Source organism: Babylonia areolata, chromosome 14 (genome assembly GCF_041734735.1).
Source record: "Babylonia areolata isolate BAREFJ2019XMU chromosome 14, ASM4173473v1, whole genome shotgun sequence".
NCBI classification, from domain to species: domain Eukaryota; kingdom Metazoa; phylum Mollusca; class Gastropoda; order Neogastropoda; family Buccinidae; genus Babylonia; species Babylonia areolata.
In genome coordinates, this window is record NC_134889.1 from 22028089 (window position 1) to 22044326 (window position 16238).

A 16238-nucleotide genomic window follows, 5' to 3' on the forward strand; every position below is an offset into this window, starting at 1 on the left:
AGACCTGGAGGGATCTGGTGAACAGTTCTTCACATAACTGACAGACCTGGAGAGATCTGGTGAACAGTTCTTCACGTAACTGACAGACCTGGAGAGATCTGGTAAACAGTTCTTCTGTGCACCATTCCAATGACTCTTCACAGAGTTGAGGGAGGAGGAGAAGAAGAAGAAGAAGAAGAAGAAGAAGAAGGAGAAGAAGATGAAGATGAAGAAGAAGAAGAAGAAGAAGAAGATGAAGAAGATGAAGAAGAAGATGAAGAAGAGTGAAGAAGAAGATGAAGAAGAAGAGTGAAGAAGAAGATGAAGAAGAAGATGAAGAAGAAGAGTGAAGAAGAAGAAGAAGAAGAAGAAGAAGAAGAAGAATAGAAAAAGAAGTAGAAGAAGAGGATGATGATGATGAAGAAGAAGAAGAGGATGATGATGAAGAAGAGTATGATGATGAAGAAGATGATGATGAAGAAGAAGATCATGATGAAGAAGAAAAGCAGTCATCAAAACTGTCCGTTTGGTACATACCGTTGATGTTGTCTGGCAGCAAGTTGTAGAACATGGATCCGGACTCGCAGGCTTCCACGTACAACACCAGCTGCAGGCAGAGATGCATAAAAAGAATACCGTTATTGTTTGACTGTTTTCTGGGAGAAAGACAGCCAGCTCAGAAATCACAGGCAAAGACGCATGAGAGAATACCGTTATTGTTTGACTGTTTTCTGGGAGAAAGACAGCCAGCTCAGAAATCAAAGTAATCCTTATCTTTTTAACCCTTTCACCGCCATGGTCGCATTTCGGCACCAGCTAGGTAAAGCACCCATGTCACTGAAATGCAACCAGATGATGGGCCTTTTGTGCATTAACCTAATACTCTTAATTTTCAGTGGTATGATTGGCAATTGCGCCTTAATTTTAGCACGATTCCCCAATCGAGCTACATAATTATGTGACCTGGATGGAGACTTAATTTGACAACAAACAAAAACGCCAGAGAATCGACAGACAGGCAGAAAATACGAAAAAACTTAGCTATATGAAGAGCACAGGAACAGGAGTCATGATGGCTGCTGGAAAAAGAGGGCGCTAGCCAGGGGGACAAAGGGGAAGTTACCTACTTCCAGGAGGTTATCGGCCGTAGTTTCGTTTTCTCCGCATAGGCGGATAGTAGTTTGCACAGGACAGGAATGTCAGAGTCTGCACTAGTTGGGTCACGGTTAAGTATGTGTAATTAAAAGGCCATTTTTTGCTACACATCACAGGGGAATCCCCAGCTGTTCTTAGACACCATCTTTTCTGTGGTTCCTGCACAAGGTTAATTTGCACTCTAAACTGACTGGCGGTGAAAGGGTTAATTCAACAAGTAAGATTTAAGGCACTGCCAAAAGAGAGGGTAGATGAGAGACAGTGAAAGAGTGAGAGAGAGTGAGTGACAGAGACAGACAGAGAAATAGAGAAAGGAAGACAGAATGAAAGAGAGACAGAGAGAGAGAGAGAAACAGACAAAGAGAAAGAACGAGAGAGAGAGAGAGACAGTGGGAGAGAGACTCGGAGAGTGACAGAGAGACAGAAAGAGACAAAAATACAGACAGATACTGAGACTGACGTAACTAAAATTCTGCACTAGTGGGTCACGGTTAAGTATGTGTAAATAAACTAACCTTTTTGTAACTCTTCTTCTTATACATATTCTCCAGGGTAGACAACAGTTTACGGGCATGTAGCTGAACAAAGAGAAAACACAGTCATTAAACACAGGAAGTAGCAATGACAATAACAATTTCACTGGTATCTTGAATGGTTGGCAGTTTTATGTTTTTTATCCGAACTTCCTTTTGAAAGGTGCATCAATCTAAACAGCCTATCGTTAAAAGGCCCAGACAAACAAATAACATTTGCCATGTCTGAATGTGCCTCTGTTTGTGTGTGATGGTCCTTGTGTTGAAGTTGTGCTTGCATATATACATACATACATACATACATACATATATATATATATATATATATATATATATATATATATATACAAGAATATTGTGATAAAGAAATAACAATTGCATTTCCATTTCACACACACACACAAACACACACACACATACCACTGAACACAAATTCTCGGACACAATTACACCATGCCCATCCCACCCACATGCACATGTTCCCTCACATAGTACAAAATCCTTGCCAACAAAAGCATATGCAAAACATTTCACAATTAATAATAGGAGTATTAGGCTAACAGAACAAAATTTGTATTACTGTTAATTATTTTCAATGAGGTGATTCTTCAGATTTTTCTTAAACACGTTTTTATTCACGATACTTTTCAGAGTGAGTGGGAGATTATTCCTTAGATTTCCACCAGAATACAGAAAGCTGGATTTGTAAAGGTTGTTCCTTGGTCTGGGTATGCACAGCATGTGGTTGTGTCTGTGTTCATTAGTTTTAAAAGTGTCTGCAATCTTTTTGGAGCATTTCCATACATAACATTATGCATGCAAACAGCTTTGTTGAAGTACAGCCTGTTGTAAAAAGTTAAAATTAAGTTGTTTATATGTATGTGTTTGTGTGAGTGTACATGCGTGTGCATAAAGGTGCGTGTATGCATGTTTAGATGGGTGTATGTGTGTGTGCGTATGCATATCTGTAAGTGCATGTGTAAGTCTGCCCATATGGATTACACTGAAACAGTCATACTCCCAGCAGGATATTTTTAAAACCAGTCATACACACAGCAATAAATCTGACAGACAGAAGAATATAAACAATGAGAGCAGGATATTTTTAAAACCAGTCACACTTATAGCAATAAATCTGACCGACAGAAGAATAATAACAACTAGAGCAGGATATTTTCAAAACCAGTCACATTCGAAGCAACAAATCTGACAGACAAAAGAATATATACGAGAGCAGGATTTCTTAAAACCAGTCACACCCATAGCAATAAATCTGACAGACAGAAGAATATATACAATGAGCACAGGATTTCAAAAACAACCAACCAACCATACCATTTCCGCTGGAAAAGCCAGGATGCCAGGTGCCCCATGATCAACAAAGTTGACAAACACGTGATCATCAGGTCCACTGGAAGGAAGCACAGCGAAATGAATCAATATCAATTTTGTACTGTATTGTGTTTATTGTATAGTACTGTATTGCATTATATTGCATTGCATTGTACTGTATTGCACTGCATTTCACTGCAGTGTCTTGTATTGTATTGTATTGTAATGTATTGCACTGCATTGCACTGTATTGTACTGTATTGCAATGTATTGTACTGCACTGCACTGTGTTGTATTGCACTGCACTGTACTGTACTGTATTTACTGCAATGTATTGTCATCATTTTGACCATCGCTCCTGGTGGAGCATAGGTCATCGACGACCCCTCGCCATCGCACTCTGTTCTGGGCTGTTCTGGCCATTCCAGTCCAGTTGGTCCCTTGCTGCTTCAGCTCTGCCTCGGTATCTCGCCTCCAACTGTTGCGAGGCCGGCCTCTCTTCCTCTTTCCCTGTGGGTTCCAGGTCATTGCTTGGCGTGTGAACAATGTATTGTACTGAATTGCTTTTGGTCAGAACAGGTTTCCTTATGTGGAATCAGGGTTTTGGTGAGCTTTTTCAATGCCCCATCTTCTATGGCTTGTTACATGAAGGGTCAGGCAGTGACAAGTGAAAAGTGAAATTCACTGACATTTTTTGTCAACCTTTTTGGAAAGCTTCCGAGCTGTGAATGTTATTCTTCTGTTAACTGTTGTGTTAATATTGTTACTTTTCTCTAACACACACACACACACACACACACACACAGTGCCAATGTCAAGGCCACATGTGCATGTTACACAAACATTAACAACCCGACCCTAAACGACCTTGACCTCATGTCCAGTGACTGACCTTTTGATGACCTTCCCATCCTTTCCAGTCAGCTTTTTCACTTTCTTTTCATTGCCTGAGAGGACAGCCAGGAACACCTCAGGAGTCACATCCTGCAACATTCAACAGCTGCCACTGTGCTGCCCCGCCCACAACACATCCAAACACACACCTCAACAAGTAGCAAAAAAGAAAGAAGGAAAAAGAATGAGAGAAAGAAAGGGAGAAGGAAAGAAAGAAAAATAAATGAAGGAAAAATGAAAATGAAGGGAAGAATGAAAGATGGAAGTGAATGAAAGAAACAAACGGGAGAAAGAAAAGAAGAAAGACAGTGATACGGAAGGGAAGAAAGAAAGGAAGAAAGACAGTGATACGGAAGGGAAGAAAGAAAGGAATAAAAGAAACAAACGGGAGAAAGAAAAGAAGAAAGACAGTGATACGGAAGGGAAGAAAGAAAGGAAGAAAGACAGTGATAAGGAAGGGAAGAAAGAAAGACAGTGATACGGAAGGGAAGAAAGAAAGGAATAAAAGAAACAAACGGGAGAAAGAAAAGAAGAAAGACAGTGATACGGAAGGGAAGAAAGAAAGGAAGAAAGACAGTGAGAAGGAAGGGAAGAAAGAAAGGAAGAAAGACAGTGAGAAGGAAGGGAAGAAAGAAAGGAAGAAAGACAGTGAGAAGGAAGGGAAGAAAGAAAGGAAGAAAGACAGTGAAAAGGAAGGGAAGAAAGAAAGGAAGAAAGACAGTGATAAGGAAGGGAAGAAAGAAAGGAAGAAAGACAGTGATATGGAAGGAAAGAAAGGAAGAAAGACAGTGATACGGAAGGGAAGAAAGAAAGGAAGAAAGACAGTGAGAAGGAAGGGAAGAAAGAAAGGAATAAAAGAAACAAATGGGAGAAAGAAAAGAAGAAAGACAGTGATACGGAAGGGAAGAAAGAAAGGAATGAAAGACAGTGATACGGAAGGGAAGAAAGAAAGGAAGAAAGACAGTGAGAAGGAAAGGAAGAAAGAAAGGAAGACAGTGATACGGAAGAGAAGAAAGAAAGGAATGAAAGATACAAATGGGAGAAAGAAAGGAAGAAAGACAGTGATACGGAAGGGAAGAAAGAAAGGAATGAAAGACAGTGATACGGAAGGGAAGAAAGAAAGGAAGAAAGACAGTGAAAAGGAAGGGAAGAAAGAAAGGAAGAAAGACAGTGATACGGAAGGGAAGAAAGAAAGGAAGAAAGACAGTGATACGGAAGGGAAGAAAGAAAGGAAGAAAGACAGTGATACGGAAGGGAAGAAAGAAAGGGAGAATGACAGTGAGAAGGAAGGGAAGAAAGACAGTGAGAAGGAAGGGAAGAAAGAAAGGAATAAAAGAAACAAATGGGAGAAAGAAAGGAAGAAAGACAGTGATACGGAAGGGAAGAAAGAAAGGAAGAAAGACAGTGATACGGAAGGGAAGAAAGAAAGGAAGAAAGACAGTGATACGGAAAGGAAGAAAGAAAGGAAGAAAGACAGTGATACGGAAGGGAAGAAAGAAAAGAAGAAAGACAGTGATACGGAAAGGAAGAAAGAAAGGAAGAAAGACAGTGAGAAGGAAAGACAGTGAGAAGGTAGGGAAGAAAGAAAGGAAGAAAGATACAAATGGGAGAAAGAAAGGAAGAAAGACAGTGAGAAGGAAGGGAAGAAAGAAAGGAAGAAAGACAGTGATAAGGAAGGGAAGAAAGAAAGGAAGAATGACAGTGAAAATGAAGGGAAGAAAGAAAGGAAGAAAGACAGTGATACATAAGAGAAGAAAGAAAGGAATGAAAGATACAAATGGGAGAAAGAAAGGAAGAAAGACAGTGAAACGGAAGGGAAGAAAGAAAGGAAGAAAGACAGTGATACGGAAGGGAAGAAAGAAAGGAAGAAAGACAGTGATACGGAAGGGAAGAAAGAAAGGAAGAAAGACAGTGATACGGAAGGGAAGAAAGAAAGGAAGAAAGACAGTGATACGGAAGGGAAGAAAGAAAGGAAGAAAGACAGTGATAAGGAAGGGAAGAAAGACAGTGAGAAGGAAAGGAAGAAAGACAGTGAGAAGGAAGGGAAGAAAGAAAGGAATAAAAGAAACAAATGGGAGAAAGAAAGGAAGAAAGACAGTGATACGGAAGGGAAGAAAGAAAGGAAGAAAGACAGTGATACGGAAGGGAAGAAAGAAAGGAAGAAAGACAGTGATATGGAAGGGAAGAAAGAAAGGAAGAAAGACAGTGATATGGAAGGGAAGAAAGACAGTGAGAAGGAAGGGAAGAAAGGAAGAAAGACAGTGATATGGAAGGGAAGAAAGACAGTGATACGGAAGGGAAGAAAGGAAGGAAGAAAGTGATATGGAAGGGAAGAAAGACAGTGATACGGAAAGGAAGAAAGAAAGGAAGAAAGACAGTGAGAAGGAAAGGAAGAAAGACAGTGAGAAGGAAGGGAAGAAAGAAAGAAATGAAAGAAACAAACGGAAGAAAGAAAGGAAGAAAGACAGTGATACAGAAGGGAAGAAAGAAAGGAAGAAAGACAGTGATATGGAAGGGAAGAAAGAAAAGAAGACAGTGATACGGAAGGGAAGAAAGAAAGGAAGAAAGACAGTGAAAATGAAGGGAAGAAAGAAAGGAAGAAAGACAGTGATACAGAAGGGAAGAAAGAAAGGAAGACAGTGATACGGAAGGGAAGAAAGAAAGGAAGAAAGACAGTGATACGGAAGGGAAGAAAGAAAGGAAGAAAGACAGTGAAAATGAAGGGAAGAAAGAAAGGAAGAAAGACAGTGATACGGAAGGGAAGAAAGAAAGGAAGAAAGACAGTGATACGGAAGGGAAGAAAGAAAGGGAGAAAGACAGTGATATGGAAGGGAAGAAAGACAGTGAGAAGGAAGGGAAGAAAGGAAGAAAGACAGTGATATGGAAGGGAAGAAAGAAAAGAAGAAAGACAGTGATACGGAAGGGAAGAAAGACAGTGATACGGAAGGGAAGAAAGAAAGGAAGAAAGACAGTGAGAAGGAAAGGAAGAAAGACAGTGAGAAGGAAGGGAAGAAAGAAAGGAATAAAAGAAACAAATGGGAGAAAGAAAGGAAGAAAGACAGTGATACGGAAGGGAAGAAAGAAAGGAAGAAAGACAGTGATACGGAAGGGAAGAAAGAAAGGAAGAAAGACAGTGAGAAGGAAAGGAAGAAAGACAGTGAGAAGGAAGGGAAGAAAGAAAGGAAGAAAGACAGTGATAAGGAAGGGAAGAAAGACAGTGAGAAGGTAGGGAAGAAAGAAAGGAATAAAAGAAACAAATGGGAGAAAGAAAGGAAGAAAGACAGTGATACGGAAGGGAAGAAAGAAAGGGAGAAAGACAGTGATATGGAAGGGAAGAAAGACAATGAGAAGGAAGGGAAGAAAGGAAGAAAGACAGTGATATGGAAGGGAAGAAAGACAGTGAGAAGGTAGGGAAGAAAGAAAGGAAGAAAGACAGTGATACGGAAGGGAAGAAAGAAAGGGAGAAAGACAGTGATATGGAAGGGAAGAAAAACAGTGATACGGAAGGGAAGAAAGAAAGGAAGAAAGACAGTGAGAAGGAAGGGAAGAAAGACAGTGAGAAGGAAGGGAAGAAAGAAAGGAATAAAAGAAACAAATGGGAGAAAGAAAGGAAGAAAGACAGTGATACGGAAGGGAAGAAAGAAAGGAAGAAAGACAGTGAAAAGGAAGGGAAGAAAGAAAGACAGTGAGAAGGAAGGGAAGAAAGAAAGACAGTGAGAAAGAAGGGAAGAAAGAAAGGAAGAAAGACAGTGAAAAGGAAGGGAAGAAAGAAAAGAATGAAAGAAACAAACAGAGAAAGAAGACAGGCAGTGAGAGGGAAGGGAAGAAAGAAAAGAAGAAAAGAAAGAATGAGACACATAATAAACGAATACATAAAAAAACAACAACTACCAAAACATGAAAAATCTCTTTTTTGTTACATTCCTCAACATACGTTTTAGTCAACAAACCGATTTACTAAACAAAACAAAAAACACATGAAAAGACAACCCTCTTGTCAAATCCTGCATAAGTGAAAACTTTTGACAAATTTCAGTGGTTTTTTTTTTTAAACAAACAACCCCCCAAAAAAAAAAAACAAAAAAAAACAAGAGAGGCAAGGCCTTCAAGATTCACTTGTGATACACTGAAAAAAAAAATCCAAGCTTTTTATGTATCAAAATGTAATGTTTAAGATGAGAAAGATCAGTTTAAAGCGAATTAAGTCCCCTAGCATTAATTACGGAGTAATTTCCCTTTTTTACTCTCTGCACCAAAACGTTTGCAAAATAAATAAAACTTCCATGCTTAGCAAAAGAAGTTCCTGTTTGAACAAAAAATGATAATAATGACTGCTCTTGTTGTTGGGTCAGAATATCAGATCAAAGTGCCAAGTTTAGAGAATACAAAAAATATAAATATAACAGTAAATGCAGTTTGCATATAATAAGCTTCATTTTTTATTTTTTTGTGCCCATCCCAGAGGTGCAATATTGTTTTAAACAAGATGACTGGAAAGAACTGAATTTTTCCTATTTTCATGCCTAATTTGGTGTCAACTGACAAAGTATTTGCAGAGAAAATGTCAATGTTAAAGTTTACCATGGACACACAGACACACACACACAGACAACCGAACACCAGGTTAAAACATAGACTCACTTTGTTTACACAAGTGAGTCAAAAACCAGCAGCACTTTTGTTGTTGTTAGATCTTACATTATCAGTGATAACTTTTGAAGACAGTTCTGCACATACTTTTTTCTTGTAATCGATGACCACTCCAGGGTAGACGTTCCGTCCATTGGGCTGGTTGATGATGTTGCCAGGAAAAGGATTCCTGTTTTCAGGTACAGACAACATCAACTGCTGATTCTGGCAGCGTTCAGTTCAGAGAGCACTCTGTTTCTGTTTCAGTTTTAAGGAGGTGTCTTCTTCTTCTGTGTTCACTCGTATGCACACGAGTAGGCTTTTACGTGTATGACCGTTTTTACCCCGCCATGTAGGCAGCCATACTCCGTTTTCAGGGGTGTGCATGCTGGGTATGTTCTTGTTTCCATAACCCACTGAACGCTGACATGGATTACAGGGATCTTTAACGTGCGTATTTGATCTTCTGCTTGCATATACACACGAAGGGGGTTCAGGCACTAGCAGGTCTGCACATATGTTGACCTGGGACATCGTAAAAATCTCCACCCTTTACCCACCAGGCGCCGTCACCGTGATTCGAACCCGGGACCCTCAGACTGACAGTCCAACGCTTTAACCACTCGGCTATTGCGCCTGTCTAAGGAGGTGTCAAATCCTGTGGAATGATCCACACATACCCTACACACTACATCTGCTAAAAAAAAAAAGAAAAAAAAAGAAAAAAAAAAGAGGCAGATGTCTAATCGTTGCATACACCGAACACACAGATCACACCTCCAGAACCTATCCCAGATTTGTGTAAAACAAGAAAATACAATGAAATCAAGTAAGAAGATTAAAAAAGAAAAAAAAAAGAAGAAAAAAGTAAATACATTAAAATATATCAATGTGAAAGATACACAGAAGGCAAATGGCTGAAATGAAACAAGTACAAAAATGTGTGTGTGAATGTATGTATGTGTGTGTGTGTATGTGTGTGTGTGTGTGCGTATGTGTGTGTGTGTTGTGTGTGTGTGTGTGTGTGTGTGTGTGTGTGTGTGTGTGTGTGTCTTTGGCTTACTCTTCACTGTAGGCGATGTCATCATACATCATGGTGACAATGTTCTCCTGGGGCACCCCATGGCTCCGGAGAATGTGGTAGGCATGGCAGACATCAGCCTGGTGGAGGTACCACAGCAGAACAACAACCACACACACACACACACGTGTGTGCATATGCATTCACACACACACACACACACACACACACACACACACACACATTCAGTGACTGTCTCTGTATACAAATTCACTAGTTATGTTATATACACTTTCTCCAGTTATGTTACACACACACACACACACACACACACACACACACACATACACACAGACACACACACACAGATCAGAGACTGTTCTCTTAATACACTCTCTCCACACACACACACACACACACACACAGAATGACAGACACATACTTACACAATCACACACAGAAATATACAAGGATAATATACTCTATAAAGTATATAAATACATAGTATTTGTGTCTATATACACTACAGATCATGTGGATACACTTTAATATAAAATCTGACTTTCACTTTGCCACCAATGGTGAAACTGACTGAATGGAAACACTAAACAAACTAAAATTCAGACGTGAGCCTGGTGAATTTAATCAAACATTGTACTTCTTTTCTGCATTGTATGAAAAGAAACACACATTATAAAGCTTTCAACTTTTGAGCAACACTGACAGGCTGGAAGATGCTGCTGGGAAATTCCTTTCTGTCCTTCTGTTGATGATTTAACTCTCTCCATACGAACGGCAAAAGAGATGACGTTAACAGCATTTCACCCCAATTACCACCGTCAAAATATTGCAAGCGGAAGGCTCTTATACTGAAGAGGTGAATGTTGACAAAGAATACCACAATTCTGACGACGGAAGCTAAAGGTTGGGTCATTGAGACACCCACTGGACATCGGAGGGGTGTGTGTAGAGGAGAAGAGAGGACTGGCCGTACTGAGTGAGTTAATCCTTTCTGCCTTCCACTATTTTCTATGGCATAGGGGTGGGGGGGCCAAGGAGAGGTGAGGTTTGAGGCTATAGATTTTTGTCCTGTCTGGACAGCTAATCCCAACCTTTCCAACACTGAGCTCTATGGGCCAAACTGAACGGGGCAATGAAAGGCGATGGACTGGAGTCCACTGGAGGAGTGCTACTATGGCCCTGTGCTCCTTCACGAGTCCCAAGGTGTAACTCATGATCCTTGTGTCACACACACACACACACACACACACACATACACACACACACCGGTTCGAATTTACTGGTGCCTGGGTGCAAATGCTACGAAAAGTTGGCTTGGGCACACAAATTTTCTGTCAAGAGTGCCCAGTTGGCACTCAAAAACTGATAGAGGCGAAAGAAAATTAATCAAAAGACACACCAAGAAAGCATGCTTGAACGCGGTCAATCGAAATGTAAAGTTTCGTCTGCTGCAGCTCGCTTCGCGGAGCAGCATCTTTGCGCGTTCGCAATTGGATGTTGACGTTCATGGTGCGTTAGCGACAATGATGTTTCCCATTTTCAGTGTTAAAAGAACAGGCCCACAGGGTTCAGGCGTGTGGACATTTTGAATGCGGTTTACCAAACATCAACACAAATGCAAATTATAACTCAGTTGCCCCCCAAAAGCGGAGTATGGCTGCCTACATGGTGGGGTAAAAATGGTCATACATGTTAAAGCCCACTCATGTACATATGAGTGAATGTGGGAGTTGCAGCCCATGAACGCAGAAGAAGAAAATTCAGTTGAAGATTTTATTTCATTTTATTATGCTGGCACCCAAAACCACAATTGGGCATTCAAATATTTTGTCCTGAGTGCCTGATTGGCACTAAAAAAAGAAAAGAAAAAAAGAGAGTTAAATTTGAACCCTGCACCCACCCACCCACACACACTATTCTTGTATACATATATATGCATTTTGTTGTTGTTGCTTTTCATCTGCTTGTTTCTTCTCTCTCTCTCTCTCTCTCCCCCTTTCTCAATTTGTTTCTATTTCATCATTGATGGCTTGATGTAAAACAGCAAGTGTTGCTTATGCTTATTCAATTCACCATCATGAAATAAAATCTTGACTTCACACACACACACACACACACCCAGATCAGTACATCATTTTCTATACCCCCCCCTCTTCCTCCCCCCAAAAAATCTAGTCATAATGATAATAACATTCCACAAACACACCCCTCAGACACACAAAAATGACTCTTTTTGTTTTTGTTTCTTTGTATCCTTTTAAATTTACATATTGTTAGTTTGTAACCTTTTGCATGATATGAAAGGATAATCGCATAAAATTTTCAACTCTGAGCAAGACGGCAGGCAGGAAAATTACTCTGGGAAATTCCCACCGGTCTTCCTGTTTCGACACCCACCGTTAAAGGGGTAGGGTGGGGTGGGGCGGGGCGGGGAGAGGGGGAGGGGGGGGTCCGGGGGGAGGGGGGGGGGCAACATTACTTTTATCTTGTTTTCTTCCTAAGCGCGTTGGGTTACGCTGCTGGTCAGGCATCTGCTTGGCAGATGTGGTGTAGCGTATATGGATTTGTCCGAACGCAGTGACGCCTCCTTGAGCTACTGAAACTGAAACTGAAACTCTTCATTGGGCGAATGCCAACTCCATTTGAAAAACTTAAAACAATATCACTAACCTGGTGCCTATAGTTATAGTAGCCATTGGATCCAGCCACAAGAAGAGCCCAGTTTTCAGACGTGACCAGCTGCAAACAAACTGCAGCAAAGCAAAGAAAGACGGCCGTTGTCCTGAGAGCCATGTCTGGAAATGTCGCTCGCTGAACTGACAAAATATCAACCACCGACCGATCAAGGAAACTTATAAACAAAACGAGAGTTACGTTTCTTGGATTCCTTTTTTGGAGGTGGATAAAAACATACGCGCAACCTTTTCGTCAGACTGACGAATAGAATGTAGACAACTGGAGGAACAGTTGTAGTTCTGTCCGTGCTGACCGATTCCACCGTTGTTCGTTTATATATGACTTTGAAAAGCTCGTGACTTTTCAAAAATTAGGTGTGTTACTTTTTTTATCATGGAAGATACCAATGTGATCAGCCAACCACATGATGATCACATGACTCCCTTGTGATGTCATTCACAGAGCCAGCCCTCTGGGTTTTTTTTCAACCAGTTTCGACTCCCCCCCCCCCTCCCAGCCCTCCTCACTCTTCCCCCCGCCCCCCTGCACGCGCGCAACCATGACATCAGTAAAAACTATATCATTATATTAGTATTATTCATAGCTATACCCGCTTCCCACGCACAGCGCCCCCTCCGTGCATCATCTTCCGGCCACCACCACCCCTCACCACACGCACCTTCCTTACTGAACCCCCACCCTATTTCCCAGCCTGTGATTTGCTGTGTCATTTGATATGACCCATTAAATGTTATTTTTGAAGGATGTGCTCTTTTCATTTGCTGACGCTATGCCATGTGTGTGTGTGTGTGTGTGTGTGTGTGTGTGTGTGTGTGTGTGTGTGCAGTGAGTGCGTGCGTGTGTGCCGTGAATCAGCGGTATCAGTGCCACTGAGTGTGCATGCCGTGCGTGCGCGGCGGTGCGCGAGCGCGCGCGTGTGTGTCACGGTGTGTGTGTGTGTGTGTGTGTGTGTGTGTGTGTGCCGGTGCCGTGCGTGCGTGGCAGTCTATGTCGGCAGTGTGTGTGTGTGTGTGTGTGTGTGTGTGTGTGTGTGTGTGCGTGCGCAAGTCACGTGGAGATCTTCTTTTGCGTTTCTACCGCTGTTTCAACGGTAGCTCGGCCTTGTCAAGCTTGTCAAGTTTGTTTACACATCTCACCCGTTCCCTTCCCTCGGGACCCCTGCGGCCCAGCGTGAGCCGTAGCTGAAAGCTGAACACTGCAAACAAATAACCTCGGGACGAGCACCGAAAATCAACATGAATGTTTACTAAGAGCCATCGTCGCCTTGTACAAAGTGTCTCTGCTTGCATGTTATGAAAATGCAAACTGAGTGCCAGTGTGTGCAACTTGAGGGCGTGCGAGTGTGTGTGACACAAAGAAAGATAAGACACAGCCGACATACAGCTCAGAGTGTGAGATCTTTCCGCGCTCGTCTTCACAGGGGTACAAACTCTTTTCAAATCTCTCTCTCTCTCTCTCTCTGTGGGTGTGGTGCTGGAGGGGGCGGAGGGTCTAACACACGCACACACACACATACACACACGTTAATCAATCATTGTCACTTAGACACAAACAAATGCATAACCAAGACTGTGAAGTGGAAAATCACAGCACAAAATCTACCGCTCAAATCAACTCGGAAAACCATCCTTGCTGGTTTTCACATGACGTGGACTCACACGGCATTTGCTTCCTGACATCTGTCTGAAGGCACAACATCCCTCATGCCTCTCTGGGCTCCCCATTCCGCTTTCAACTTTTTTTTGTAGAAGGTTGATAAAATCAGTTAGAATTGTGGCATGTTGGTTTGAAGACTGACACACGTACGTATGGATGCCAGCCAGTGAACAGCATACGGCACTGCTTCAGACTTCCGTTGTCTGGCTGGAGGTTGTGACTTTGTACGCGGCATTCTCTCCCCTGGTTGTTTTTGATTGACAACTTGATGTCAGTATCCCCAACTGGACTGATCTTTGGTGACTGGAGCATCTGTGTATGTGTCAATATCGTCTTCTTTGTTGTTTTCTTCTACAAGTAGCTTCTCCTCTGCACCGTTCCTGCCCTCTGGCCCTTCCTGACGATGTCTTCCCTCTGGCCCTTCCTGACGATGTCTTCCCTCTGGCCCTTCCTGACAATGTCTTCTCTCTGGCCCTTCCTGACGATGTCTTCCCTCTGGCCCTTCCTGACAATGTCTTCCCTCTGGCCCTTCCTGACAATGTCTTCCCTCTGGCCCTTCCTGACAATGTCTTCCCTCTGGCCCTTCCTGACAATGTCTTCCCAGTGTGGGTGAAATGATTGTGTTGAAAAGATGTTGGAGATGTTCTGGGTATTTTCCCCATTGTTTTGTTCCTTCCAGACATTGCAGCTCCCATGCAGATCGAATACTGTCTGAGCTTGTCCCTTCCATGATCTTCTGCTTCCCAGATGGCTGCCTTTTGGTTCTGTTACTGCAGTGGGTCCTGAGTCTTTTCTAGTGTTCTGAAATAAGCTTTAACTCTCTCCATACGAACGGCGAAAGAGACGACGTTAAGAGCGTTTCACCCCAAGAAAAGAAACACACATTATAAAGCTTTCAACTTTTGAGCAACACTGACAGGCTGGAAGATGCTGCTGGGAAATTCCTTTCTGTCCTTCTGTTGATGATTTAACTCTCTCCATACGAACGGCAAAAGAGATGACGTTAACAGCATTTCACCCCAATTACCACCGTCAAAATATTGCAAGCGGAAGGCTCTTATACTGAAGAGGTGAATGTTGACAAAGAATACCACAATTCTGACGACGGAAGCTAAAGGTTGGGTCATTCAGACACCCACTGGACATCCGAGGGGTCTGTGTAGAGGAGAAGAGAAGACTGGCCGTACTGAGTGAGTTAACTGACCTTTCTAACATGTGTCCCGCCTGCATTGAAGGAATGTCCAGCAGGTATCTCATGGTCTCGGAGTCTCCATTGAAGGAAGGTCCAGCAGGTATCTCATGGTCTCAGTAGAAGTGTCCTTTGAAGGAAGGTCCAGCAGGTATCTCATGGTCTCTCCATTGAAGGAAGGTCCAGCAGGTATCTCATGGTCTCTCCATTGAAGGAAGGTCCAGCAGGTATCTCATGGTCTCAGTAGGAGTGTCCTTTGAAGGAAGGTCCAGCAGGTATCTCATGGTCTCGGAGTGTCCATTGAAGGAAGGTCCAGCAGGTATCTCATGGTCTCAGTAGGAGTGTCCATTGAAGGAAGGTCCAGCAGGTATCTTATGGTCTCAGTAGGAATGTTCATTGAAGGAAGGTCCAGCAGGTATCTCATGGTCTCAGTAGGAGTGTCCATTGAAGGAAGGTCCAGCAGGTATCTCATGGTCTCAGTAGGAGTGTTCATTGAAGGAAGGTCTAGCAGGCATCTCATGGTCTCAGTAGGAGTGTCCATTGAAGGAAGGTCCAGCAGGTATCTCATGGTCTCAGTAGGAGTGTCCTTTGAAGGAAGGTCCAGCAGGTATCTCATGGTGTCAGTAGGAGTGTTCATTGAAGGATCGTCCAGCAGGTATCTCATGGTCTCAGTAGAAGTGTTCATTGAAGGAAGATCCAGCAGGTATCTCATGGTCTCAGTAGGAGTGTCCATTGAAGGAATGTCCAGCAGGTATCTCATGGTCTCGGAGTGTCCATTGAAGGAAGGTCCAGCAGGTATCTCATGGTCTCTCCATTGAAGGAAGGTCCAGCAGGTATCTCATGGTCTCTCCATTGAAGGAAGGTGCAGCAGGTATCTCATGGTCTCTCCATTGAAGGAAGGTCCAGCAGGTATCTCATGGTCTCAGTAGGAGTGTCCATTGAAGGAAGGTCCAGCAGGTATCTCATGGTCTCAGTAGAAGTGTCCACTGAAGGAAGGTCCAGCAGGCATCTCATGGTCTCAGTAGGAGTGTCCTTGATGTTCCCATCATCAGCCTCACCGCTTCATTTTGAAGTCAGTCTTTGAAGCTCCAGGAGGATGCCCTCACAAAGTGTTGTTACTTCTAAATCATAG

General features: G+C 42.4%; 2 protein-coding genes across 2 annotated transcripts in view; both read right to left on the reverse strand.

Annotated features, from left to right (window-relative positions):
- LOC143289914 (legumain-like) overlaps positions 1-12563 on the reverse strand; it is a 29183-nt gene extending 16620 nt beyond the window's left edge. Inside the window, exons 1-7 of the mRNA XM_076599156.1 lie at positions 12235-12563; positions 9586-9683; positions 8631-8712; positions 3892-3983; positions 3003-3078; positions 1650-1712; positions 517-586 (exon numbers count right to left, since the gene is read on the reverse strand). Of these exons, the coding sequence (XP_076455271.1) occupies positions 517-586; positions 1650-1712; positions 3003-3078; positions 3892-3983; positions 8631-8712; positions 9586-9683; positions 12235-12357 (604 nt within the window). The 5' untranslated portion in view covers positions 12358-12563. The remainder of the gene's footprint in view (positions 1-516; positions 587-1649; positions 1713-3002; positions 3079-3891; positions 3984-8630; positions 8713-9585; positions 9684-12234) is intronic.
- Positions 12564-15982: 3419 nt separating this feature from the next.
- The window catches only part of LOC143289646 (uncharacterized), a 24267-nt gene continuing 24011 nt past the window's right edge, over positions 15983-16238 (reverse strand). Inside the window, exon 5 of the mRNA XM_076598693.1 lies at positions 15983-16166. Coding sequence (XP_076454808.1) covers positions 15983-16166 — 184 coding nt within the window. The remainder of the gene's footprint in view (positions 16167-16238) is intronic.